Raw genomic sequence first — 26,365 nt, 5'->3', positions numbered from 1 at the left:
AAAGGATAAAAAGAAAGGGAATAATTTCTGTGAGCTTTTGTGTGCACACACTTCGCTGGAGCTGCACTGAAATATGTCATGATCCAAATTAACGAGCAGTATCAACATATAAGACTTAGCATGCTCGTGTTAGCATAGCACTTCAGAACAAAAACAGATCAGAAATGTTCTTGGAAAGCCATAACAATAAATCACTTTTTGCAGCCTTCTAACCCGAGTTAACCTCATGCTGGAGCAGCACATTAGGGCTTAAGCACATACATACATCCATCCATTTTCTGAACACCCTTGTCCCTCAGTGGGGTCGGGAGGGGTGCTGGTGCCTATCTCCAGCTCTTAAGCACATACAATCAAGTCCAAAATTATTCATACCCCTGGTAGATTCTTCATTGGACTAAAAGTAATATTACATTTGCCATTTTGGGATGTTCCAATTCAAATCAGATACAAAATTTGTGAAAGGAGGTAAATGGCAAGGATACCTTCCAACTTAAAATATCATCAAAATACAAGACGTAAAAAGATGTTCAGCAAAAATTGGATTGCTGTAATGCCAATGTGTAATTTATTGATTACTCAGAACGGTTTAAACAATTTTGACATCCTATTTTCTAAATGTAAATAAATACATATATATATATATATACATACTGCGCAGAACCCTCAAGCTCCCAGGCCTCTGGTAGAGGACCCGAGCTCAGAGGATGAAAGAGACCACCCACGGAGGGTGAGAAGGGAATTTTTTATATTTTTATATATATATATATATATACATTGTTTATATCATCTCTTGGAAGATACCTGTTGCATTTCCTGTCAGAAACAAACTTCCTGGTTGAATAGAAACAATCTTAGATCTGATAAGCCAAAAAATCTATATTTTTTGGCTTATCTATGTAGGGCATTAATGTTATCTTTACTGCAGTTTCAGCCACTAAAGTTATTTAAGCCAAAGGGTGTAACACTAAGAATAGCAGAGTTGGCATTTTACCTCTTATTTACATTTTTATGCAGTTAAAATGCATTCTTTTCCAGAAGAACAAAAAATAGATTAGATGTAGATATGTAAACATTTCTTTTGGAATAGCAGAATATTAGGGTGTTAATTTTTCCACATATTTATGAGTCAGTGTTGTGTAACTCGCTTGATTTTACTGGCAGGTTTCATTTTGTGGACAGTAATTAAGGAAGTGCATATTTTGGTTTAGTCCTACTCTCTTTTGAAGCACATCTCATTTTGAGCAATGAGGGAAAACTGGTGAGCAATTCTTACACTGTCACACTTCAACAGGCCGATGACTTCATCCACCTTAGGTATTAAAAAGAGCTTTATTTCTAAATCAGTAGAGATTATGTCAATAAATCTGGCTGCATCTTCTGCAGTAATGAGGTGCTTCAACATTGTTTTCTTTTGTAAGGTTAATGTTGCCAATCAATTCATTCGTCTAAAAGCTAGAAACAAGCTGCTTACCTCTGTGCTTTCATTTTCAACTGTGCAGCTTCTCGATAACATGAGAATCAATAAAGATATGCTCTTTTTGAAAGCATGCCAAGCTAAGATGGACGGTGGAATAAACATGACCAGGTAAATAAAAACAGCTCGAGGGGCCAAAATGCGAAACTGCTTCACAAACACGGCTGTCTAACGTGACGTGTTGGCACAATGGTCCAGAAAATATTTTAGAAAAATGTCTATTAAGGTAGAGTTGCCCTTTTGTTCTTGTTTACCCTGAGGAGCTGTAAAAGGAATTGGATCTCGTATCGCGCACACTTCCACGCAAACTAAAAGACGTACCGCTGTGATTAATAGCTGGGTAATAGCTGGAGGGGATACAGAAGGCACAACCTCTCGTCTCCAAGGAAACGTAAACTTTGACACTATCGAAAGGACTTAATTAGACAGTGCTTGTTTGATCCCTAACATGCAATTAATCACTGCCATTTTTCTCAAGAAAACAGTTTAGCATATAAACACGGAAGCTGAATACACAGAGGTAAACAAGCATTAAGAGCTGTTAGGCTGAATTGCAAAGGCTCAACCAAAGTGAGCACACAGCTTTTGAAAGCACAAATATTTGTCTAAAAAAATCTACTATTGACAACATGAAAAGAAAAGAAATTCATGCTGAAAGAGAGCGTCGGTTGTCTAATGAAGGTAAGGTTCAGCGAAAAGTGCAGGGCCACAGGCAGAGGCATCTCCAGCTACACAAATAAAATCCTATAACTGGCTTCATATTAAAATTAAAGGGTTAGTCCTATTACTTCCAAAAACAAGAACAAACAAATGTGACTAATAGTTTATTGATAAACTGAAAAAGAATGAAGCCTTGTGGTACACCTATATTCATTTTTAGAAGTGAAATAAAGTTTTTCACCACTTCATAACACACTGCACATAGTTAACACAATTTAAACCAGTCAGCTAATGAGTCAGTCTGTAAAACAAACTGTGGGCCAGCTAACGTACCCAAGTAGCCTTCTAGCACCAACTTGTCATTCCTTCAAAATAAAATTACAAGAGCAAAACAAATACAATGCAGCTAAATAATCTCTTTAGATCCTTTCATATTTTATTTTATTCTATTTTTTCTTCTGAAAAGACCCATTGTCTCACTGGAAGTTTACTGAAAATCAAAAATTAAATAAAAAAATGGAAATAATTTTTATTTTCATTCAGTAGGGAATTTCTGATACATTTATCTTAACATTTAAAATTTCAGCTTCAGTTTTTGTTTCAAACTTTTCCATTAATACTATATTTCAGAGAAGCGACAGTATTTCAATTCAAAGCCTCATCGTTTCACCCTAGATGTGACTTTTTACCATTGTCCTGACAGACGGTACTCCGATTTCAAAGTTCACCAGTACAAAAAGTTAATGTTTGAATTTCAAATTAACTTAAATTGTTACTGCAGTCAACTCAGTAATTTCTTACTTCTCAGGCAAGTATTTGAAAACCAAAAACAGAGTTTGTCATGCTTGATAGGCCGCGTCATTCCAGCCACAGGTCTCAGGGGATGATGTAAGAAACCTCCTGCCAGACTCAATCTCACACTAGTTTTCTCACCCCTCCTTCATGAGATGGACAGATGAGAACTGCAGGAAAGCAGAGGTGTCGGAGCAGTGGGAACAGAAACGAGCTAAAAAAGACTAACCTGGGAACGTCGAGGAAAAGACATGAAGGCAGAAGTCTTTAAATTTAAGAAATAAATAAATCTCAGAGGTGCTCAGGTTCACTTCAATTGCTACTAACGAGAACATCATCAATACGGTTGATGAATTCAGTGATCACTTGACGTGAGATTAGTTTCTTGTTTCCCTCCTCCCCATGATAGCTGGTAGCATCTCCATGAGCTGCAATCTCTGATCTCTAATTAAAAGATAAACACTGGGCCTTAAGTGGACAAAGCTGAACTAAAGGGGAGAAATACATGAGAGGAAAGGAGGGAAGATTTTGAAGAAAATTTTAATTATTCTGCAGACTGAACTTAGAGTGTATGACAAGATTAATTAAACAACGCAAAGCAAACGAAGATACTGCGCCCCTTCTGGCATTCATCCTCTCTTTACACCATCACCATTCTCCATTCCTTCACTTTGCTTACCATCTTAAACTCTAAATGCTCCAAAGGCCTGACATTTATTGACCATCAGTGAAGAATCGGCACACAGTTATGTCTAAAGCGTTCAGGTGATTAAAGACCAGACGGAATAACTACCAGAACAAAACATTTTGTAATGTGATTCATATCTCATTAATCTCTGGACATTTTTCACATTCTTTAAATTAACACATACGTACAAAGTTTTTTTTTTTTTTTTTTTTTTTTAAATCAACACGCTTCAAAAGGTTAGACTCCTGGGTGACAAACAGGACCAAACAAACTCAAGAGCGAGACAAAGGTGAGATTGAGCGCGACAATGATGGAGAGACTGAGGAAGCGCGAGCGAGGCTGGAACACCTGCAGAACGAAACCAACACCGTCACCGCCCCGGACCCACACGATCACATCCACAACACGCACCATGAGTGTGTCACACAAAACCAGCACAATTATGCACCTGTTACAAATTAAACAAAATAATTACAAAGGACAAACAAAGCAGTAAACTCTCCTCCTGCCAATTCCCAGGCTCAGGAGAGGTGTCTGCGACATCTAGAGGAGATGAAGTCACAACATTGGCAGAGGTTTTAACGAGATTTAACAGTTTAAAAAATCTTGTTTACTTGTTCTTAGTTAACTTCACCACACAGCCACTTTTAGCTTATGGAAAAAAGAATCACCTCCCAAATAAAACAAAGCAAAGCAATCAATTAAATCTTTGTTTATGATGCATGTGTGGACACTTTGACAGAAGCACACGGAAATGTGCAGAACGTTTTATATAAAACCCCTTTGCACATTTTTATTGTTAAGGGGAAAAAATAAAAAATAAAAATTATAAAACACTAAAAAAAAAAGTGGCAGGAGGAGAGTTTACTGCTTTGTTTTTCCTTTGTAATTATTTTGTTTAATTTGTAACAGGTGCATAATTGCACCTGTTACAGGTGCATAATTGTGCTGGTTTTGTGTGACACACTCATGGTGCGTGTTGTGGATGTGATCGTGTGGGTCAAAAAAATTAAGGTATGCACAATGTGGACACCTGCAGCTTAAAGAGAAGTGTGGCTTATATAGTATGTTCTTTTTCCTTTGCAGCTTATGTTCCAGATGCTCCACAGTCCAGAAATCACTACATGACCTAAGGGACCCTCCAAACTAAATTAAGAGCATGATTGGTTTCTGAAAGGTCTTTATGATGCACTAATGTTCAGAAGGTTACAGAGGTACCACGGGGAAAGTCTGTATCATCAATTTCAAACTCTTCTGTTTGTCATCACAAACGTTAACAGGTGCACAAGGTGAAAACAAACCCTCTAAATGCAGCTCAAATGGAAGACCTCTGCACGTAGTGCGAAAACACTTGAGCAAAATCACATCTCAGCATGGCTTACTCCAGGACAACGTGATGGCCTGGAAGCAGGAAGCACACCACAACCTTTTTTATTTTTTGCCAACAGCAGATTGTGCACAGCAGCAATTAAACACACCTGATTCAAACATAATCTCTCCTCTCTACTTAATCCAATTTCTTGATGTTCACCTATCCCTCAACTGCATCCAGCTCATCTCCCGCTCCCCCGTTTGATCCACAATAAGGCGGCGCAACGTTGCATCACCGGCTGCTACGACATCTGCACTGCATCCATGTATTAAATGAAAACAACACATGAGAGCAACAAAGCTGTAGTTATTTGAATTGCCCTGGGAATTTTGCACTTAGTTGCATCATGCCTTAAATATTAACCTAGCATTCAAAAAACCAGTGAGGTAGTTTATGTATAAGTTGCAAAAATTGCAAAAATATGCTGGCGAAGACACTCGTGCTTACCTCTTCATTAGATTCATCCAAGTAGGAAAGCTCATTAATTATTCATGCTGTCCTTTTAGGAAAAGTTCAGTTGATAGTTGTTGATTTATCTGTGTTCCCTCCAAGATGTTAAACATTTGTTGTAAAAGGAAATAAAACAACTCATAAAATACAACTAAAGAGTAAAAGGTAGGCTCTGTAGAATCCGTGTCTATCATGTACAGTCATTTAAAGACTTGTCTGCATCTACATGGATTTTTCTTTTTCATTTCAAGAAGAAAGGGTAGGCTGCAGGTGATTGTAGCAGACCACACTTAATCCTCCTTGGAGTAGTTGGAGTCATTTTCTCTTGCAGCCGTATCGCTCCATTTATAATATACGCAAATTGCCTCAGTTGTTGAGGATGAAATCGGATGAGAGTCTGGTGCTTACTCACCTAATTGATTTTTCAGTGTTTTTTTGTTTTTGTTTTTTTAAATCACACGACTGCCGGCTATCGTTTTCCCGAAACACAAAACCTCATTACCGCACCAGACAGTGACATTCATTCAGCATCAGCCAAACATTTAGTGACAAGCACAGCCACTTCAGACAACAAAGGAATTCACTGCACACAATCAACTTTGTCCGGCATCGCTAATGCACAATTATACTACAAGATGTCGAGGTTACAGGACGTTCTGTTATTGGAGGACTGTTCATTAGTCTTGTCACCATTGTTTACTCTGGGTATACTGAGACAAAATCTGGATCAATTTAACTGGAAATATGACATTTATAGATGAATTTGTGTGATTTGACTGAAAAATAGGAGCATTGTTCCTTGTTTAATATATTTTATCCAGAGAACATCTTAGCACTAATGTCCCCTGTTCACATTGTTGAAACTGCCGTTCTCCTTCATAAAACGGTATTAATACATTGACATTTCTGCGGAGAAGCCTTTAATAAAAAACCTCTTTTAGCCACCGGGGCTGCAATTTGACAAGTGAAACATTTCATGGAAGAAACAGAACAGACCAAGAGTCAGGAAGATTTATTCCACACAAAAGAAGAAAATTATTATCTGCTGTGCTCTGTGTCACTTCCTGCTCTTAGAGCTCATATTCAGTCATAAAACACACATATCTGGGTTTCCAATTTGAAGATGGCAGAGTGTGTTTCTGGGCACAGTTGAGTTTGACTGTAGGTTTTATCTTAGAAGAAACTTGTAGCACAAGTTTCTAATCTTTCACAGGACTAAATGTTCAGCATTATCCAGCGACGCGTGTGAAGCCGATCTTATATATTTTGGCAAATGTCTACAAATCAGCCACTGTCCTCTACTGCTCTGGTGTGAGAAACGATTGACAGACAGTTTGACTGCCTGCATGTTCGCAGTAAATATTCAATGTTGCCAACCCAGCAACATTCTTGCTACATTTAGCAACATTTCAGACAAAGAAAAATAAAAATATGCATCAGCCAAAATCAAAATTGGCAGGTCACGCCCGAGAAAACTGCAATTGGTGCACCCCTAGTATCAAATGTGTAATAAAAAAAAACACTGAATAATTTCAAACTTAGACAGCTTCTAAAGCAACTGTTAAGCAGTTACCTCTGTTTCAGTGGATTAAAGTACTATCTATATCTTTGTGTAAGTGGATTATCTGTGGAAAACTCAAAAGGTAAATACACCAGTGACGAGTTTGCACTTTCAGCGGTTTTATATTTCTAACCCCTTCACTACACACCTCATCCAACTAGACAGGATATTCACCATTTTTCCACAATTAATTCTGGTGTTCAGGAATCAATCAACCAAATTCATATTGAAAAACAGACGATAAATGGAGATAATGATTGACAGATGTAAAAATAAATGTAGCTAATTATACAAACAAATGGACAGAAACATTTTCCCATATTTTCCTTTTCAGCACAGAGACTGCAGGTGCAAAATCCTCGCCTTAAATAAATGAAATAAAAACAAGTTTCATTAGAGCGACTGATCACAGTTCACATGCGAGATAAATGTCCTGTTTTTGGAGGAAAACAGTCTAAGGAGGCCCTCATGTGTCAGCTATCCATGACTGTGTTACGCCTGTAGTCTCTCTCCGTGGTCATCAATCACTGTTAGCGTGTGGCTGGACTTTCTCACACAAGCTCTAAACACAAACCAAATGATCAACAGCGGCACCGTAGTTCTCCCAGTCAAGCCTCAAACGTCTGTGACAAAATACAGAAACACTGACAAAGAAATTATAAAATACATTTGATGTTTTCACTTTGTTGTGAGAAGTAGTTTACTCAACTCCAAATATTCAGTAGAGTGATATAACCTTGAAACTTTTTCACTATTTTTTTCATAGTTCAGACTTTTTAAGCATTCAATTTTAATGCACAAATGCGGTTTATTACTGCCAATATTTTCATTTGGGTCGGGCTTCAGATACGACATCTGCAAATAAAAAAGACCAATTGTAAAAAAGGTAGATGGATGAATGGAGAGAGGAACTGATTGATAGGTGGACGGATGGAATGAATGAAAAGATGGGAAAACCTTTCAAGCGAGTGAATAACTCTAATTGGCTGGTAATTGTTTGACATTTATCAGCGGTAACATCCTCTCCGATGAAACAGACGATGGATATCCATCAGTATGATTGATACTAAAGCAACGACAAGTGCACGTTTTTACAGTAAGGCTGTAACTTAAATCTGGAAAGAGTTTCTATGTAGAGTTTCTATGTAGAACGTCCTTTTCTACATGAAAAGGACGTTCTGTCAATTTCATGTAGAAATGACTGAAGAGTGCACTGAAAAACATTTGGAGTGGGTTTAATTTGAAAATGAAAGTCCACCTGCTGCCTTGAAAATGCAATTTAAGTCGACAAGGAAATTGTTTTGGTTTTAACTCAGAAACTGAAGTTCATGAAGTTGATTTACCAACAAGAAACAAGTTGTCTAAACATTGTTTTTCAATTCAGTGCAATTCTAATCCATGAACACAACAGAAACAGCTCATCAGTCATGTGAGGTAAATGTTGGAATTTATTCAGCACATCCGTTTCCATCTCTGTTTTAGCGCATCAACTCTTCTGAAAAAGTCAAACGCCACTTCAAGCAGCAAAATTTAGGGTATTATTTCAAAATTTGCTGTTTCAATCAATCTTTTGTAATGCAATACTTCAAAATAAATATTAAAAAACATAGTTTCAAAGCAGTGTTTGAAACTAAGGTTATCCGATGGGATATTTGTCTTAGGAGTGAAAGAGAAGTAAAATCTGAAGGAGTAGGGAATGCATCCGAGGGTGAGTTGATGTGTTTTGCTTTATTTCTTTTCTGTCTGTCTATAATCATAAGAATACATCATGGTTGGTTAGACTTAAAATCATCAGATTCTGGTCTAACTGCAGCTTCTCTACTCATCTGCCTAAATTGTTTATTAGTCCTAAATCTGAGGCTGATTTCACTAAACTTTCAGGTCATCTAATTGTAACACAGAAAAATCAGAATGTCAGTGAATACAAAAAGGTGTTTCCAAATGATTTATTAAACGACAGAAGCAATCCAAACCAGCTTGACTCCGTGTGGAAATGAAAATGGCCCCCTGAACCTAATAACTGGATGTGCCATCCTCAACAACAACTGCCAATCAAACATTTGCGATAACTGGCTTAGCAGAAAACACTTTGATGTTTTCTGCTAAGCAGAGATTTTCTGCTTAAATGTGCATGTAAGGTCTGCCCTTAAAGGCCGAACATTTATGACCATCTACACTATAATTCAAGCGGATTTATTACCGACATGACTTACTAAGTGACCGCGGATGTGTCTCCCATTTCATCCATAAATCTAAGCACAGTTTCTTTGTAGAGGCCTTCTAGGGAGAAGTTCGAAAAAGACAATCTGGACGGCTCTAGGATAACAACCTCTTACCCCTACACTTGACCTAAGTTTACAAGAAGTGTAAAGTTTCATGATATTGACAGAAAACTCAAAGGAATCAATATAAGTCTGTTTATAGACGGCAGAGTAACTGGCAGCACACCATCGTTTCTCTGCGACAGCGGTAGGCCAGTCCTCTTATAACTGTGAAGACGTCGCAGAGTGTAAAGCCAAAATAGAAATGCCACCCACTGAGAAAGTTAAGAGCTTTTAGTTTTTATGTCCAGAGAATTGAATTACAGTTAATTATTCTTGCTCAGCGGGAGCTGCGCTTTCTTTACGGCTTCAGAGAACCGTGGGTGTAGAGTTAAATGGCAACAACAAATTGACCACAGAGCGCACCGCTAACATCTCAGTGACTGTAATTACACAGCACCCCTGAAGTCTCTTTCTGACACGGTCACCGATCTGTTAAAGAAATGCTTGTTTAGCTTTCAGATATGATGTATGTATGTATGTAGGCGTCTACAGAATGAAGATGAAATGGTTTTGATGAAGCAGGCTGCAGACGTCTCCCTGCTTTCGGTATGAGCAAGGTTGAAGTTGAAGAATAAAAGCCTGGAAGGCAGTACATACAAATTCAAGCTATTTCTCAACAGATGGGGCTAGAGGCATGATCTTTGTCCCACTATTGAATTTAGGTAAGCTTATTTTATGATTTAAAAAAAACTTCAGTAAGGAAATTCAACATTCACCAAGAAATTGACTGGTGACTGGTTTGGAAACTAAAAAAAAAAAATAATAATTCCTGATCTGTCGGCTCTTCATATCCAACAGGTTGTGCAGGGAAAGCTGTTAATGAAGGAGGGATTCAATGTCAAAAATGTTCAGAATCAGTTAGGTCAAATAAACTGTGTGAGAGGCTTCAAAAAAAAAAAAAAAAAAAAGATTTTTGCAAAGTCATACAGCTGAAACTAGACGCTTATATGCACAGAATAGAAAGACGGACACCTTTTTTTTTTCTCCACTGTCTGAAGTTAACTTGGATGAAATTTCAGTTTTAGGTCAGTTAGAACAACCAAAATAATCTGATCTGCTAAATGAGACAATGTCAGAGATTTACTTATCAATGTCTTCAAACTCAGAAGTTTAAGAAAAACCTGAGATCAGAAATCAGCAGCAAAACTCTCATCTCATAGTTTAAAATATGAATTAAACTAATTAACAGAATACAGGAAAACTAAAAAAAAAATAAAAAAAATAGACCAGTACATTTATTTTTACAAATCAGCTCTCCAAAAGAAGAAAGGAAAAGAAGAAGAAGGGGCTTAATTCTGCCATCAAAAAAATTTCTACTGCTTGTTTAAGCTTCTTTAAATATTCATTATTTTAACAACCGGCTTTTTTGTTTTTGCAGTCTGAATCTCATTCGGAAAATGTGTACACAATAAAATAAAAATAAAAAACCTGTGTATTATGAAGAATGTGCTTTATGGGAGGAGTGGTTGTCTGGTTTTGTATGAAGACGGAGGAGGAAGAAGAAGAGGAGGCGCGCTCTCAGAGTTTTAGGAAATAAAGTTCTGGGACAGAGCAGAGACTTCAGAAATTTAAACAGCAGCTACATAAATTTCATCAGCAGAGGCTTTCATGTGAGATGTGACTCCAGCAAACTTCATATTTTGTATGATGCCCCCCATTCAGACATTAAATTGAATTGAGTTTAATCTGTTAGGATGCAGCAGTGCATGACCAAACAGAATGAGAGCTCTTTCATCTCCAAAGTAAATTGTGTGCTTTTCGAAAACAAACAGAGTAATCACAGAAATGGGCTCAATGAGAGTAAAAATAAAAAAGCATCTATAGACGTAATCATCATTAATTGAGACTGAAAGTTAATCAGAGGTACGAAGGAAAGACGAAAAAATTAAAAACGATGGATGAATAAATTTGCTAGATCAGTGCACAAATAAATGGGTTTATAAAGAATGTTGCCAGGGTTACCTGAGTGAGGAGCAGAGCCTCCACGACTGCTGTTTGGAGGAGCCTGGAAGGCGTAGACGACGTCGCTATCGGCGATGGCGGTCAAGTCGTCGTCGTCTGAGAAGGAACGCTGGAAACCGGTGGAGTAAAGTTCGGACAGGATGACCTGTACCACAGACGGGAGGACATTAAACGTAAACATTAAATGTTCCTGAAACCGTTCTTATAGCAGAAACCTCAAGGTTCTTATTTATTTTATAAAAAAGAAACTCAACTTGAAGTAATATTTTTTTTCTTATGAATGGATTATGCAGAGCATTAGCTTTATTGGCTCATAGTTTAAAAAGCAAACAATGTTTTGGTGTGGTATAATGCTAAGCAAGCCTTTTAAATAACAGCATCAACTGCTTAGGGAGTGCAAACAGTGCCTTACAAAGCTCCTCAATGCTTTCCACGTAAAAACATTTCAAAAGTTTCCATGGTTGTCATTACTTATTTTCCCATTTTTAAAATATGCATGCAAAACTTAAAATAAGTCTAGCACAAGTATTTCCATTAAGATAAGGCATTAAATATGAAACCCTCAGGAAGGAGGAGATTTGTCCTGTAACTGCTGGGTTGCTGGTTCAAATCCCTGATTTATGCGGAGTAATGGACTGATAAATGGACAAACGGATGGGCAAATGATGGATGGACAGATGAATGGATGATGTGTGGACAAAGGAATGGAGGGAGAGACAAGATAATGGATGGATAGTTTTGCTCTGAACTTGAATTATCCTGGTGCCTGAACAAATGAAGGAAGAACGCTCCAGGTCTGAAATGTAACATTTATGTTGTTTTTCCAAATAAACTCCACCTGTACCTGGACACAACGAAGACCATACATCACTGGGAGTTTTGCTTTGACCCACAGGGGTCATTTTGCAACCAGCTCACTAAACAAAAATGACAAAACTGACACCATGATGCAGCACCGTGTGGTGCTGCATCATCTGCAGGACCACAAGTCAGAAGCCGATGAACACAAACAACTCATACTTTCTTTAGGCATTTTTCTGACCGGTGCAACGTCGGTATGTGTGTACCTGATCGGGAGCGATGTTGCCTTCTGCTGCTACCATGGCTCTCAGGGACGATACAGAACCAAAAAGAGGCACAGCAAGCCCAACCTGCAGGTACCTCTGACCCTTTGTGCTGAACACCAGCGTCACACACAGCGGCCTGTGGGACACAAACACAAAGAGATCACACAGATAGCAAATGTGTGTATCCTTGTGAATATAAAGGTGTAAGGTGAAAGTATGGGTGGTGAGTAAGATAAATGACGAGGCACGGAAAACTGTTGAGCTCACACAGTTTGTGGAATAACTAAACCTTCATACCAAGGATTGTCACACTGAGCAGGTTACATATTTGTATGTAGAAACAGATACAGGTATTTCATAAATATTGTCAAGCAAGGCACATTCACAGTAACTATGACCTGTCACAATGCCAAACAGAGATTAATGTGTCTGGGATCCAGTGAAGCCAGCGGCAGCAAAGAAAAAAAAAAAAATCATGTTTGTTCATGAGATGTTCAGGCTCAACCGAGTCCTGCTCCTTAAAGAAATTCAACATTTAATGAAACATGACTGATTTCCTCTATAGAAAAATATTTTTTTTTTCAAATAGGAACCATCTAAATGTGGTGAAAAAAACAGAAGAGGTTTAATCATTTTCTAAGCTTTTCGGTTTGCTTTGTAATGTTTTACAAAACCATTCCTATTCTAGGAAATGTTTTGTAAAAGATGCCACATTACAGCTTCCAACTTCTGTGTATTTTATAGAGGTTTTATAAGATAGACAAAGTGAGGAATTATAAAATGAGAAGAAGAAAATATCCATAAAATCACTCTGAAGTCAAAACCTGAAAGTGTGGAGTTGATTGGAGGTAATTTCTCCCTCATCTGAAACCCTTAAATAAGATCTAGCACAACCAGTTCCCTCATAAAGTCACCTAATTTATAAATGGTAAATAATTTAGTATAAATTCAGCTGTTCTGTGAAGGCCTCAGAAGTTCATTGAAGGACTTCAGCGAACAAATAGCATTGTGAATACCAAGGAGCATATGGGAACACAGTAAATATAAATTTAAATACCTTGGTCCCAAAAATGCAACAATTTGTCCTTTATGCAAAGTTCCATGTGGCTACAAGGTGAAAGAATTAACACCAGGAACACACCATCCAAAAAATGTTGGTGACAGCAGTCCGTTTATAGTTTTCTTCAAAAAATAATCCAGTTATTGCTGATGTGAAGCTGGATGGAGCTAAATAAAGGGAAATTCTAACTGTTCGAAGCTGCAAAAGCCTTGAGAGGGAGCTCCGCCAGTGACCCCAAATCTACAATTACTACGATCAGAGCATTTTCATGTGCTGACCAAATGACCCAAAGTTGAAACATAAAGAAAAAGGCAAACGGAACATAAAAACTGATGTTCACAGGGACTCCACATCCAATATGTTCTCTTTTACAAGAAAGAAAAAGTAAAAAAATTTCTCTCCGCTGACGTCTAAAAGGATAGAGACATATCCTTGGGTCAACACCATTTATGGTTCCACCAAGTATTGACCCAAATGAATTAAACATTTCAGTTTACTACTTGGAAAACCATACATCTTTTTCCATCCGTGTCATAAACATGCACTACTTTGCTTTTGTCTATCACAGAACATCTACAGGTCTGTGTTGCAACTTGACAAATAATGAGAAAGCTCAAGAGCTGTGGATACTTTGTGTATATTTTGGACACTTTCTCCTTTTCAAGCATTTCCACAATATGCTCGACTAGACAAGTACATCTAAATCAGTAATCGTCCAAAACGAAGCTTCTGTGAGCAGAGACGTGTCGTTTTTACAGCCATCACCAACACCTCCAAAGACGAGAATGAAGTGAGGACGCTCTACTCGGCACAAAAAAAAAAGGACAGAAAGAAGGAAGGTGAATAAAACAAAGAAAACAAGTTTGGAGAGTAATAAGAAGCAGATAGGAAAGCAACAAAATTATTATGCCATTTCATTGACGATGAAGACTGTGTAATCGCTGACACCGCCTCCACTTCCCGTTTCCCATCATGCATTATTCAGGTGAGCACCGTGTTAGCAGTCACAGGGCTGACAGGGCAGACAGCCGGAGGGGGGGAGCAGGATCTGAGCCGCTGTTTTGTTTGGATGTGTAACTTCAAGACGGGTGGAACAGTAAATAGGGATGTCATCTTATAAATGAGGATTTTAGATGCTCTAACTCTGCTGACACATTTTCCTCATCAGCCCACACAACTAATACCCTGAATTGTTGCAACAGCAAGTAATTAAATTATAGCTTCAGAAAGCATGCCACAGCTAGAACATGCCCAGATGTAACCGTTACTAAGCTATTTAATGCTTATTACTGGAAGAGATGCATTTCTGCAGTGATGATGGTATTTTTCTAGCAACTCCGTTGGTAACTCAGACCATCCAACCATTTGTCTGAGGAAATATCTGCACAACAGAGTAAACTCCACTTAAGGAATGTGCAAGACAAGTTTTACTGTTGTGTGAGTATCATTAATCTCAGTATTTACAGACATTGTGGCTGAAAATATGTGGAAATTATTGCTTAACCTGATCTATACTCATATATATGTTAGTACTGCTCTCAGTAAATTATGATAACTCAAAGTAAAAACTCAAGTTTTATATAAATTCCTGACATGGAGACTGAAACAAGTCATTTGTTTATTTTTGATCATTTCATGAATTACTATATGCGAGTGTAACTGTTTGTTCCACAGTTTTTCCTTCCACTAAACCTTCAATGGAAATGACTTAAGAGTCATTCTGAACAGCCAGCTTTTTAGCAATGACCAAGCAGGTCATTTGCTGATCATATTTACTGATCATCTTCACATAGGCATCATCTATTCAAAACTCCTATACCATTCTACTACAGTGGCCCAGAAGGGACAGGCAAAACACCACTGTAGACTAGCTGTTGTGGGAGGTGTATTTGCTGGGTATTCTGTTGTAATTTGGGTTTCCAGATGTTACTTTATCCTGCAGGAAGGACAAATGACCCTTCAGAGTTTGTTTTAGTGTTTCCTGTACATTGTACTACACTTGTGGAGATAAGGGGAAATTCTGCCTTCTGTGCTGAGCAGCACGAAGCAAACACACCTTCAAAACTAATGTTTGACAATTATTCAGTTTTGTTAACCTGCACTAAATATACACAACACTTTTTGCTCTGTTCTTAAAATATTTACCAATAGAAAACACAAGAGCAATCCAATATAATAAAAAAGTAGATTTTTCAGAATTTAGAGCAATTAGGAGTAAATATGTTATATGATCAGAGCAAATTCGAAATGATTTGACTCTCTTCTGTTTTTTCCTCCTTGCATACTGGCATTATCTGCAGCACCCAGCCTTGATGCCACGCTGGCAGCCCAGCTCTGCGTCCTCTCAGGGGGCCTCAGACTTATCAGGCATTCAGCAGGGATACCGCTGCAGCAGGACAGTGCAGTGTGCGCTTCTGGTCAACGTGTTGCCAATAACGCCCAAACTGAACCAAAAAGAATTCCCTCCTGTGCTGGAATAAATTAAAGTGGCCAGAGCCCACACTGTCAGGGAACTGCAGCTGCAGAACAGAGTTTGGAGTCAAGTCAGAGGAAGCCATGCAGAGAAGATTCAGAGTGGAGGCATCTGCATGCTTGGAGATAGGAAGATTTCCTGGAGGACTTGCTGCACTTAAATTAAGGAACGGAATGTAAGAAATCCATGTGACATTGTTATTTATTAGTTGACTACTTAGCTATTTATTGTGTGACTATAGTAGGAGGGGGAATGTATAATTATAGAACTGGTGCAGACGTCACAAAGTTATTTCATATTTAAATGACGTGTAAAGCTTTAAAATGCCTATGTGGATGTTGTGGGTGCTTAGTTCTCTAATGTAACAAGCTAAATGTTGGCTTGATTTGGAACACATAGTGGAAAAAAATAATGCAGAACATGCATTACTAATGAAATGTAATTTTGATGCACTTAACTGCTATGATTTTAAACATATACATTGATTTTTTAAAAGTTTGCCAGTTAGTGGCAGATGCATATTTGCAAATAACTTGTCAAAATTGAGGTAAAAAAAAAAAAAAACATCTATAATTGGAGGGCCAATGGTAAGTTCAGTTCAATTTCGTACCTTGAATTATAACCTAAGGAAGTCGGGGATCAGACAAGCAATTTTAGAATTAAAAGCAACAGCAGAAACAAGCCAAAAGTAACCATAGTGTCAAAAACATCCTTCATAAATACTTTGAAAAATCTATAAGTTCAGTTTGTTGGGTGACCTTTGTGCCTCATAACTTGGATCTGTTGTCAGTATATAATGTCTGTATTTTAAACGTCTATTTTCATTGTTACATTGTTTTCTGGTTAAAATGTCTTCATGTGTCAAAGTTGTACCGTCTTGCTGCAGCATCTGACTTCCAGTGCAGTAAAAAATGGGGACAACACACAGAGATTGGTCAGGGATATTTGGCTACAACAGTTTTTCACTTAGTATGACAATGACCTTCTACTGGAGGTGTATAATGCCCACTGTATGTGTTTGACAGCCAGGCTCATTGTAATTGCAATGATACCCTTTGTGTTGCACGTTATTCATTACCTGGTCTGTCGCAGGGGAAGCGGTAGAGAGATGCATAAAAATGGGTCAAAGGTGTTGCTTTGCTTAAGGCAGTGAGGGCACGTCAGGGAAGACCTGCAAAGAGACAAGAGACAGAAAAATTACATGTTTTTCATTTGGCATAAATATCCTTTAGCCACATTTCTGTCAGCTTCTACCACTGATGCAAAAAGGGCTGGAAATTCTCTGAAGATTTAAGCCATGAGTAGTCCAGTAGGCTTTGAAAAATGTACAAACACTGTCGCAGTGACAGCAATTCAAACAGCATCACTTTACCAAATTCTAAGTGCTTCCAGTGAGAACAGGATGAAGGAAGTATGCAGTCTGCTTGGAAAACCACAACAAAAAAGCAAAGGAAATACTTAAATGGAGAGAAAATGAAAACGAAAAGTGAAAATAGGAAGAAACAAAAACCCTGACTACAAAAACAAAGGTCTGAAATGACTGCTCTAGAAAGGCAGAGGAAACCATTGAGAGCAAAGACAGAAGTTGTGAGGCAATAAGGTGGAAGGACACAAGAAAAATGAAGAGATGGTTGGCAGCAGGACAGTTGAGCTGACAAAAACTCAAAGGTAACAGTGACAGAGAAAAGGCCGAGATAGGGTGCATCAGGGTTTTAAAGCTGACAGAAGGGGAGATGATAAGAGCAGAAGACTGACAGGAGGATAGGAACCCATCCTGTGGGTTGCTATCAGAAGGACTCTACATCCTGACACTGTTCTCACGGCAGAAGGAAGCCGAAAGGTTTCTGAGGAAGAAATGCAAACTGTCCGAGGCAGAAGGAAAACCATTTGGGATCTTGACAAAAGAAAAAAAAAAAAAAAAAGCACTGCACCAATCAGCTTTTACCAATATTTGCTTTTAACCAAGATCTGATCTGCATGTTTCCACTTTAGCCACTTTTGATTTTGCAACTGAAATTAAAAACAAGGGGTATGAATAGTTTTGGGCTTATCTCTATTTATATTAAGTTATTTCTCTCTTTTAGAAATTGAAATAAGGCAGAGTCTGTTAAAAAAAAACATTTCCATTCTGTATTCCAGCTTTTTCAGTTCTCAAATAAGGAACTTCTAAAAAAAACAAACAGGCTTTAAAGGGTTGCTCAGTTGGTTCAACAGAATCAGAAAGATTTTAGATAAAAAATAAACTGACATGCTGGGTTGGTTTAACACATGATTATTAAAAATACAATGGGTCATCGCTGCATTTTATCAATTTTTTCCATCAATCACAACAAATAAAGACCTGAAGAGTCCAAAATCTTACATTTGTCTCTGGTTAGAGAACAAAAGCTGGTAAGAAGCCTAGCATGATTTTCAGGGTTAAATGTTGATAAAAACATAATACAATGACCAATTAAAAAAAGAATCACCACATTATAGTGTTAAATTAAAGAGAACACTGCAATCCAGTCTATATTTAATCTTTGTTCCAGCAGTTATTTATTACAATCAGCCCTAAACAAATAGGTTTTTGCCTTCATATAAAGGAACTCTGTGTTTCTAGCAGTTTTTAAGACTTCTTTAGGTTTGTTCCAGAGTACTGGAGCACAGAAACTGTCTGCTGCATCTGCATGTTTGGTTCTGACTCTGGGGTGCAGAATAGCCTTAAACCAGAAGAACTGTGTGAGCTGATAGGTTGAACAACAAATATTTAATATATTTTGGTGCTAAACCACTCAGTAACTTATAAACTAACAAAAGTATTTAAAAATTTATTCAGTGAGATACAGGGAGCCAGTGTAAGGATCTCAGAACTGGGATGATGTGCTCTGTCTTCCAAGTTTTAGTGAGAAAGTGAGCAGCAGCGTTCTGGATCAGTTGCAGACTGTTGCAGTTTTCAATTTGAGAAAGAACCGCAGTGACAAGATTCTTAAGATCTTGTTGGGACATTAGTCCTTTAAACCTGAAAAGTCTTGTCAGGTGTTAGGAGGCCAATTTTGCAATTGTCTTTTTGTGACCCTGAAGGTTCAAGTCCATTTCTACACACATTTCAGCCAGTAGTTTCTAGTGCTTATAACTGAATATGTGCGCTGACTTTTGATCTTTCTCCTAAGGTGCAAAAATAATGACTTTGGTTTTGTTTCTGCTCAGTTAAAGAAAGTGGAGGCACATCCATGAATTGATTTGTTCTGATCATCTGTTCAACATTTGAATGGTTTCATACTCACTGGATGACTGTAATGTAGATCTGTCTGTCATCTGCATAGCTATGATAATATTCTTATTACATCAAAAGTGCAAAATTCCTCTTATTTACATTAAACAATATTATGAAGCTTAAATAAGTATTATACCCGTCATGTGGAGTGGTTGGTGGTGGTGAGGAGAGACGCAGAGACTCAGGTTGTAGAAGAAAATTATTAATTTAATGAAGAGCGTAGCTCAAAAACAGTCCAGATCTCAGGCAGCACGGCAGAGCGGAAACACAAAGGCTCAGCACCGGTAGCAACTGAATTAAACAAAGACTGACGCGACGAGCTAATGCCGACACAGGACTTAACAGTTCAACTGTGCCAGCAGACAAACTATCATAGACAAGGACCCAACAAGAGACAAAGACAACAGGTGGGTTTAAATACACAGGGAGGGTAATCAGGGAACGAGACACACCTGGGAAGCAATCAATGGGGAAGACACAGAGACAACAGAGACTCACAGGACAGAAACTGAACACAGAAAACCCTTAAAAATAAATATACAGAAACACGGATCATGACAATACCATCATGACAGATATATTAATCATAGAACAAATTATTTTTATTGTCAGCCAACATTTGTGAATTTTGCTGTTGAAATGTAATCAACACGTTTACAGTCAAAAAAACATTTTGAAGGTAAAATGTGATGGTAAAAACAGGGTGTATTTTCCTAATGCTTAACACAAACCATAGCTAACCTTCAGTATTTCGTAAATGGTCTCAATTTTCTTCAACTGAGTGGAAACAACTGAAGTAAATGGTTAGAACTTTTGCTTCTAATTAACTTTTATCTCAGGGTGGATGAAGGTCTTATTCATCTCCAATCTTTTGAATTTCAAAGACTCTTTTTCAATATGAGGTTTTAGCAAAAATCAGACCACTAAACGTGAACTTAATTTTGTTTTTAGAAGTAATTTCATTGAAGAAAACAAAATGACTACGTGAGTATGCTGTAGCTACCAAAAAACAAACTGAAGTCTATAAGAACAAACGTACTGACACAAGTTGTTGTATTTTTCCTGTAGTGGTTCACTGAAAGAATTTCAATTTCTGGACACACATTGCAAACTGCTTTATTTTCAGTCTCGTTTTTGTTTGTTTCAATGATTGCGCTGGTTCTGGATGACACCCAACTACCACTACTAAAAGTGTCTTCATCACAAGCATCCTGAAACATTATGCAGGGTCGTGCTGATTCCAACAAACCTTTCCAAACTGCTCTAAACTTAGCTGTTTCACACAACCAGGGGAAGTGGAGTCATCCTTCTTAATTAGGATTTAACAAAAAATATGAGGAAACAAAAGTAAAGTAATGGATTTTTTTTATTTTTTTATTCAGCCATGTTTCAAGCTTGGCAAGTGTAAGAACTACCTTACACTTGGTAAGAAAAGAACTTATATATGTTTAAAGGGGCCACTGACATAAAATTCACCACATCTTGCCAACAACCCATAATCTAGATATGAAAGAAAAACAAAGCTAAATTATTTAAAGGCAATAAGTTGTAATATCACATTTTTAAATGAGACATAAAACTTAATGACCTTCTGTGCATCTCTAAAAACAAAAAGTAATTTTATAATAACAAAAAGTTTGTTTGTAAAAAAACAAAGACCTTCCTTGTTGAAAAAGGCTAATGATCAATCAGATCGAGTCCCTGACAGAGCAGATTTTAGACATGAGGAACCTAAGCAAACAAACAAAAAATTATAAGAGTCTGAGCCAATTAATATTGACAATACTCTAAACCTCAACAAAGGTTAAAATCCTCCCTGTTAAAGGCACCATTAAACTACAATAATGTCTCTTTCTACAAACTCACTTCATTAAAACCTGCAGCCTATCAAAGGAAATCCTCACATCATCTTACTTCCAAAAATCAGAACGGTCCCTTTAGGAATCCTGTCATCTAAACACAATCAGACGAATTCTGGTGCTTCACCAGACGCTGTTGTTCCAAAACGGTCAGTGCTTGGAGACGGCTCAGTAAGTTACTTTTCTCCAATCATCCAGGCAGTCAGTCATCTGTCTCTGGCTTTTAGAACATACGACTCTCTCCGTTCTCATTCTCGGAGTCTGGGAAAAGGCGTCTTGTCAGGGGAAATCAACTCTGCTAAAAGGTCTGGAGAAAAGAAAAGTCTCAAAGTGTGAAAAGATGAAGTCCTGTTTGTTGCTATTTTGTTGTGTTAATGCTGTACAATCATCAAAATGTTTTATTTTGTATTCAGGGTTTTTATACCTTTACGATATCATACTAGTCCATACATATAGATTAGTAGACAGTCAAAAACTCAATCGGTGCCAGATTGTTTGTTCAGATTTTTACTTTCCAGCACTTTAATCTGCTAATAGGAGCTGCAGTTGAAATACAACCAAGAAAAATCTCTCCATTTTAAAGCTTTATTTCTTGTTTAAAATTTATTTCCTCAGAGACAAGACAAAAAACAACTATACACTTTCAAAAGAGCGACTCTTGTCCCATCACAGGCAACGCTAAATGGCCAGTCATTAAAAGTATTTGACTAAATACAATGGTTGGCTCATTGAAAACTTTGTTTTATAAAACAGATGCATGCTAACACTTGTAAGGTAACATTTTAGGGGGATTTTGCAGTGACATCATTCCACATCGTTCAGTTTGAGTATGTTTGTACAAGGCCAAGATCACAGATTTTGAAAATGATTAATCAGTTTGGCTCTTCACATATTAATGTGCGAGTACTGCATTTCTGCCTCAACATGTGAAACTTAAAGTACAGCATAATGGATTTTCTTATGTCTTGTCCACTCTTAAGTGTACAATAATCCCATTTTGTGTAAGGAAGAATATGTTGTAAGAAAATGCTTTCTTAATGCTTTTATATGTGCAGTTGAGAGGTTATTTTTCTTACATCGGCTTAAGTGGAAAGTGCTTTTACACCAAAAACCTTCTTCTCCATTCCACAATAAAATGACCTTCTTATTCACATGAAAAAGAAATAATAAAAAAGAAAAGAAAAGTGACTATTTTCACAGAATAATGTCATGCAGTCGCTGGCGAGCATCCACTTCAAAGTCTGCTTCAACAAGGGAAGCTGGTGTGTCAGCAGGAGGGTAAGCGCTTTGTGAAGCTGGGCTTTAAGGAAACCTCTGCAGGTGGTAAAGCATCAAAAGTCAAAATGAAGAAGGTCAGTGTCTGGAAACATTCTTGGATGCTACTTAGCCGAACACACTGGAACAGCCAGACGTTTCCCTCAGGGGTCACCAAAGTCCAGCTGCACATTTAGAAGAAACGATCCGAGAAGATGAAAGCTTGGAGAGCTGAATTGTAAAAGCCCGTGACGGGTAGAAAGTTGCAAATCAGTTACATCATAAGCAACTGTCAATACCAAAGTCATGTTGAGAAGAAAAATAACACCAACAATGATAGATCGTGCTCTGAGGAAAAGCAAGGGTGTATTGTTCCACACACCCTTACTTCCTCATTAATCAGAAAACCTGGAAGTTTCACCCTAGTTAGGTCTCTAAAATTCTGGGGTACAGCATATGACAAGTTGCTATGGTGATTTTATTGTGAGCACTTGCAGCACAAGCAAGAAGACAAGTTGGAAAGCTGGATAATTAAGATAGTTGTTTGTCTCTGGCCTTAAAAAGATAATCAATCTGACTGCATGAGTATCCCAGCTGCAAACTGTCGCTGGTCTGCTGTAACAAATTTGGTCATGTTCCAGGAGTCTGCTTGAAAAAGTTTTGATATTAAAATGGATCTTACCCAATTTTTATTTTACCTTCAAAAAATTAATAATGAATAATTTCTTCAAATCTTTGGATCAATTTAACTGATTAGCTATAAAAAAGTGGGATATTCTCAAAAATAGCCCCAAGTTAAAAGAGTGATAACATCTTATATACTCATTCACATTTACTATTACAGCTCACCGACTTATTTTTTTTTTTCAAACATGCGTAAAACCAGCCAAAGGTTTTTGATTTCTCTCTATATCCAGAGACAAATGTCTCTCAGTAATAGTCTTCAGATCATCTTAGGAAAAAAAATCATCCAACGTCCTTTGTTCATCAGATATTGACGATTTTTAGTTACGTTAAGATACTCATTATCAGTCGGTTACATTTTGCCACTGTTTTGTTTGCTTGTGTACTTCTAAGAGTGTGAACAGCATAACAATTTGTCATTTACTATTCAAGTATATGTAACATTATGTAAGACCTTCCCATCAAATCTACATCTAAATAAACTGCATTGTAGAAAAAACAAAAAAACTTCCTCGACTGATTTGCCTAGAGAGAGATTGAGCTTGAGCTTTTTCCACCGTCTCCTCTGCCATTAAAAATAAATACAGCAAACAGAAGAGAGTGACAGACGGAGACGGAGGAAGGTTTTGACAAAGACTCATTTAAAAACACAGGGGCACAATGGAGCGTCTGCACCACAAAACTCCCACATAAGCATCCCAAACCACAAGACGGTCCCCGGCTCTAATCACAAACATTTATTCAGATCAACCAACTCAACCAAACTCCTTTGAGGAGCGTCTCTGTGAGATATTAAAAGAATCAAGAGGGAAGGAGGAGGAAGAGAGGGAGACTGAGTAAGTGTTGTAGGCAGAAGGAGAGGGGAAGGCAAGAGAGCAAGGCGGATATAAACAAAAATCTTTAAAAATGCAGCCAGCAAAACAGCATCCAGTGTGATCAATCATGTTGAGATTGGAGGAATGGCTCTGTTAGCATTTAGATGCAAAGTAACTCCCTGTTGAAGAGACAACTTTAAAAGAAGCTTTACACTCGGCACTGCAGCCAGCTCAGGCTAATGAGATAAGAAAAATGGATATGAATATGCATATGTGCACTTCAGGAGGCTGGATGAAACCAAGAGCAGGAAACAAATTCCCAAACATTTAAAATATCCATTACTCATTAACCGAGTGGGAGCCGCCGGGAAGCTTATTCCTCTGAGCCTGAAAACACACCAACACAAAGGATTCACGGAGAAAACTTACACTGTGATCATGTGTGGAGAGAGATGATGGGCTGAAAGGGTTGGTTCGAGCTTTTGGAAGTGAGACTGTGAAGACATTGTTGGTAATAGCTCTCCAACCTGTAGTAGGAGGATGTCATCTCCCTCATGTTTAATTCTTACCACAAATTTTCTTCCAAATAAAAGTCAGGAGACTGGCTGGACCAATCAAATCATTAATACTTCCAGTCAACATGTTGGTAAAATTAAAAGATCAATTCAAATCTAAGTCTGCCAGGGGAATGAATGATTTTGGGCTTGATTGTTTCACTGATAACTTCACAGAACCTCATTCTGTGAAGTGCCAAACTCCTAAAAGTTGGATGATATCTCACCTGTTTGCACACAGTCTTGGGTTGCTTACAAGGAAGTTTAAGTGAACTGACTGAAAACGGATTGAAACTAAAGGAGCGCAGTTATAGCAACGTCCTTTAAGCTACAAGTAGCATATTAAAATATTTAACCTGATCCATTTATCGTTGACATGACCTGCTAAAGTGCTCTGACTTTGATTGCTCTCCTGCCGTGGTTTGTTGCATCAAAAGTATCAACATAATGAACAGAACAGGTTTTAAAAAAAGATGGACAAATGATGCGCCTTACACCACCAGCCCTCAACCACACACCGCTGGATACGTTGGGTTTCTTAATTAAAAAACATTTCTGCCCACGTGTATTGCCCTTTAAGCAAGTGGCTGGCTGGTAGATTAATTATCAGCTTGTTAGACCCTCAGGTTCATTCATTAAAGAGCAGAACATCACATCGCTACAATAATTCAATTGCTATTGTGGTAGTAAGTATAACAGTAAAATTTCGTTAAGAGCATTTGCACACTCCATAGCTAAACTGTTTTGTTTTTTTTTATCCCTTCTCCTGTTTATGGGACTTAGCTAGTCCCATAAACACCAACTATAAAATTGGCAGGTGTAGCACAGTTTTGTTTTTTTCTTTTGAATATATTTAACTGAAGGAAAACTAGTGTCATTAATGGATGAAAGATTTTTGTGACTTTCAAAAGAATGGTTGTCAATACACTCTTTGTATCAAGTCAAAAATAGCACTAGTTTTACTTAATGTTTTATTAGCAGCAGGAGGAGAGATTGGGACCATTTTTTTACTGGATAAAAGGAAACAAATAATTTTACTTATATATATTTTTATTATAATAACTATGAGAGTTCCAGTGAGAATCTCATATTGATCCATGTTAAAATGTGAAGTGAAAACACAAATGTCTGTTTCATATTAAAATATTTACCTGGATCAATTGAAAGAACTATTTAAATTTAAAAAATATTCACTGATATATCTTCAGCATGATATATCTTCAAATGAGAATATATAATATATAATCTTCACTATTCACTCAAGCACAAGAACAACATGATCACTGAATCACCTTTTGGTACCTTTGGTTGTGTAAAGTTGCTAAGTCCTGCTGGAAAATGAAATCAGCGTCTCCACAAAAAGCTAAAGGCTTTTTAGCTCAAGGAAGCACAAAGCCCTCTAAATTTTCCTGGAAGACGGCTGCATTGACTGTGGGTTTTAGAAAACACAATCTACCAAGACCAGCAGATAACATGGCACCAAAAATCACCACCAACTGTGGAAACTTCATTCAATACTTTAATCAACATGGATCCCATGTCTCTCCCTTCTTTCTCCAGAACTGACTACCAAATAAAAAATTAAACAGAACTTATCTACCTGTAATTTCTTGTTTCTGGTGTGTCTTTTCCAACCACAGTTTTTTCTTTCACTCAACTTTCTATAAACTTGGCTACAGCCCGTCTGCTCAAGATACCCTAACATATGTTTGGTCAGTTTGCTGATTAGGGTGTAACTTGATGAGTTTCTAATCTTTACCTTTTTTCACAATATGCTAATTTTCTGAGAAGGAATTTTGGCTTTTCATTATCCGTAAGCCATAAACATAACAATTGTAAGAAATAAAGGCTTGGAGTATGTCAACTATATCTGTAATGAATGTGTGTAATAGGTAAAATATTGAACTTTTTTGTAACATTCTTATACTTTTAGCTTTAAATGTGTATTTTTTTAAAAAGTGAATATTTCAACCAGGGTATTAAGTGAATTGTGGTCCTCACTGAGCAGTGATTAAAGATCGGTGTAAGTGCATGGCCTATGGAATCCAATTACTGCTACT

The 26,365-nt window shown here is 37.5% G+C and overlaps 1 protein-coding gene across 1 annotated transcript in view; it reads right to left on the bottom strand.

Annotated features, from left to right (window-relative positions):
• Positions 1–26,365, bottom strand: part of usp43a (ubiquitin specific peptidase 43a) — a 124,556-nt gene that overhangs the window by 56,941 nt on the left and 41,250 nt on the right. Inside the window, exons 5-7 of the mRNA XM_016680446.1 lie at positions 16,962–17,054; positions 12,351–12,486; positions 11,284–11,428 (exon numbers count right to left, since the gene is read on the bottom strand). Coding sequence (XP_016535932.1) covers positions 11,284–11,428; positions 12,351–12,486; positions 16,962–17,054 — 374 coding nt within the window. The remainder of the gene's footprint in view (positions 1–11,283; positions 11,429–12,350; positions 12,487–16,961; positions 17,055–26,365) is intronic.

Source organism: Poecilia formosa, unplaced genomic scaffold (genome assembly GCF_000485575.1).
Source record: "Poecilia formosa unplaced genomic scaffold, Poecilia_formosa-5.1.2 Scaffold242, whole genome shotgun sequence".
NCBI classification, from domain to species: domain Eukaryota; kingdom Metazoa; phylum Chordata; class Actinopteri; order Cyprinodontiformes; family Poeciliidae; genus Poecilia; species Poecilia formosa.
This window is presented reverse-complemented; position numbering and strand designations above follow the sequence as displayed.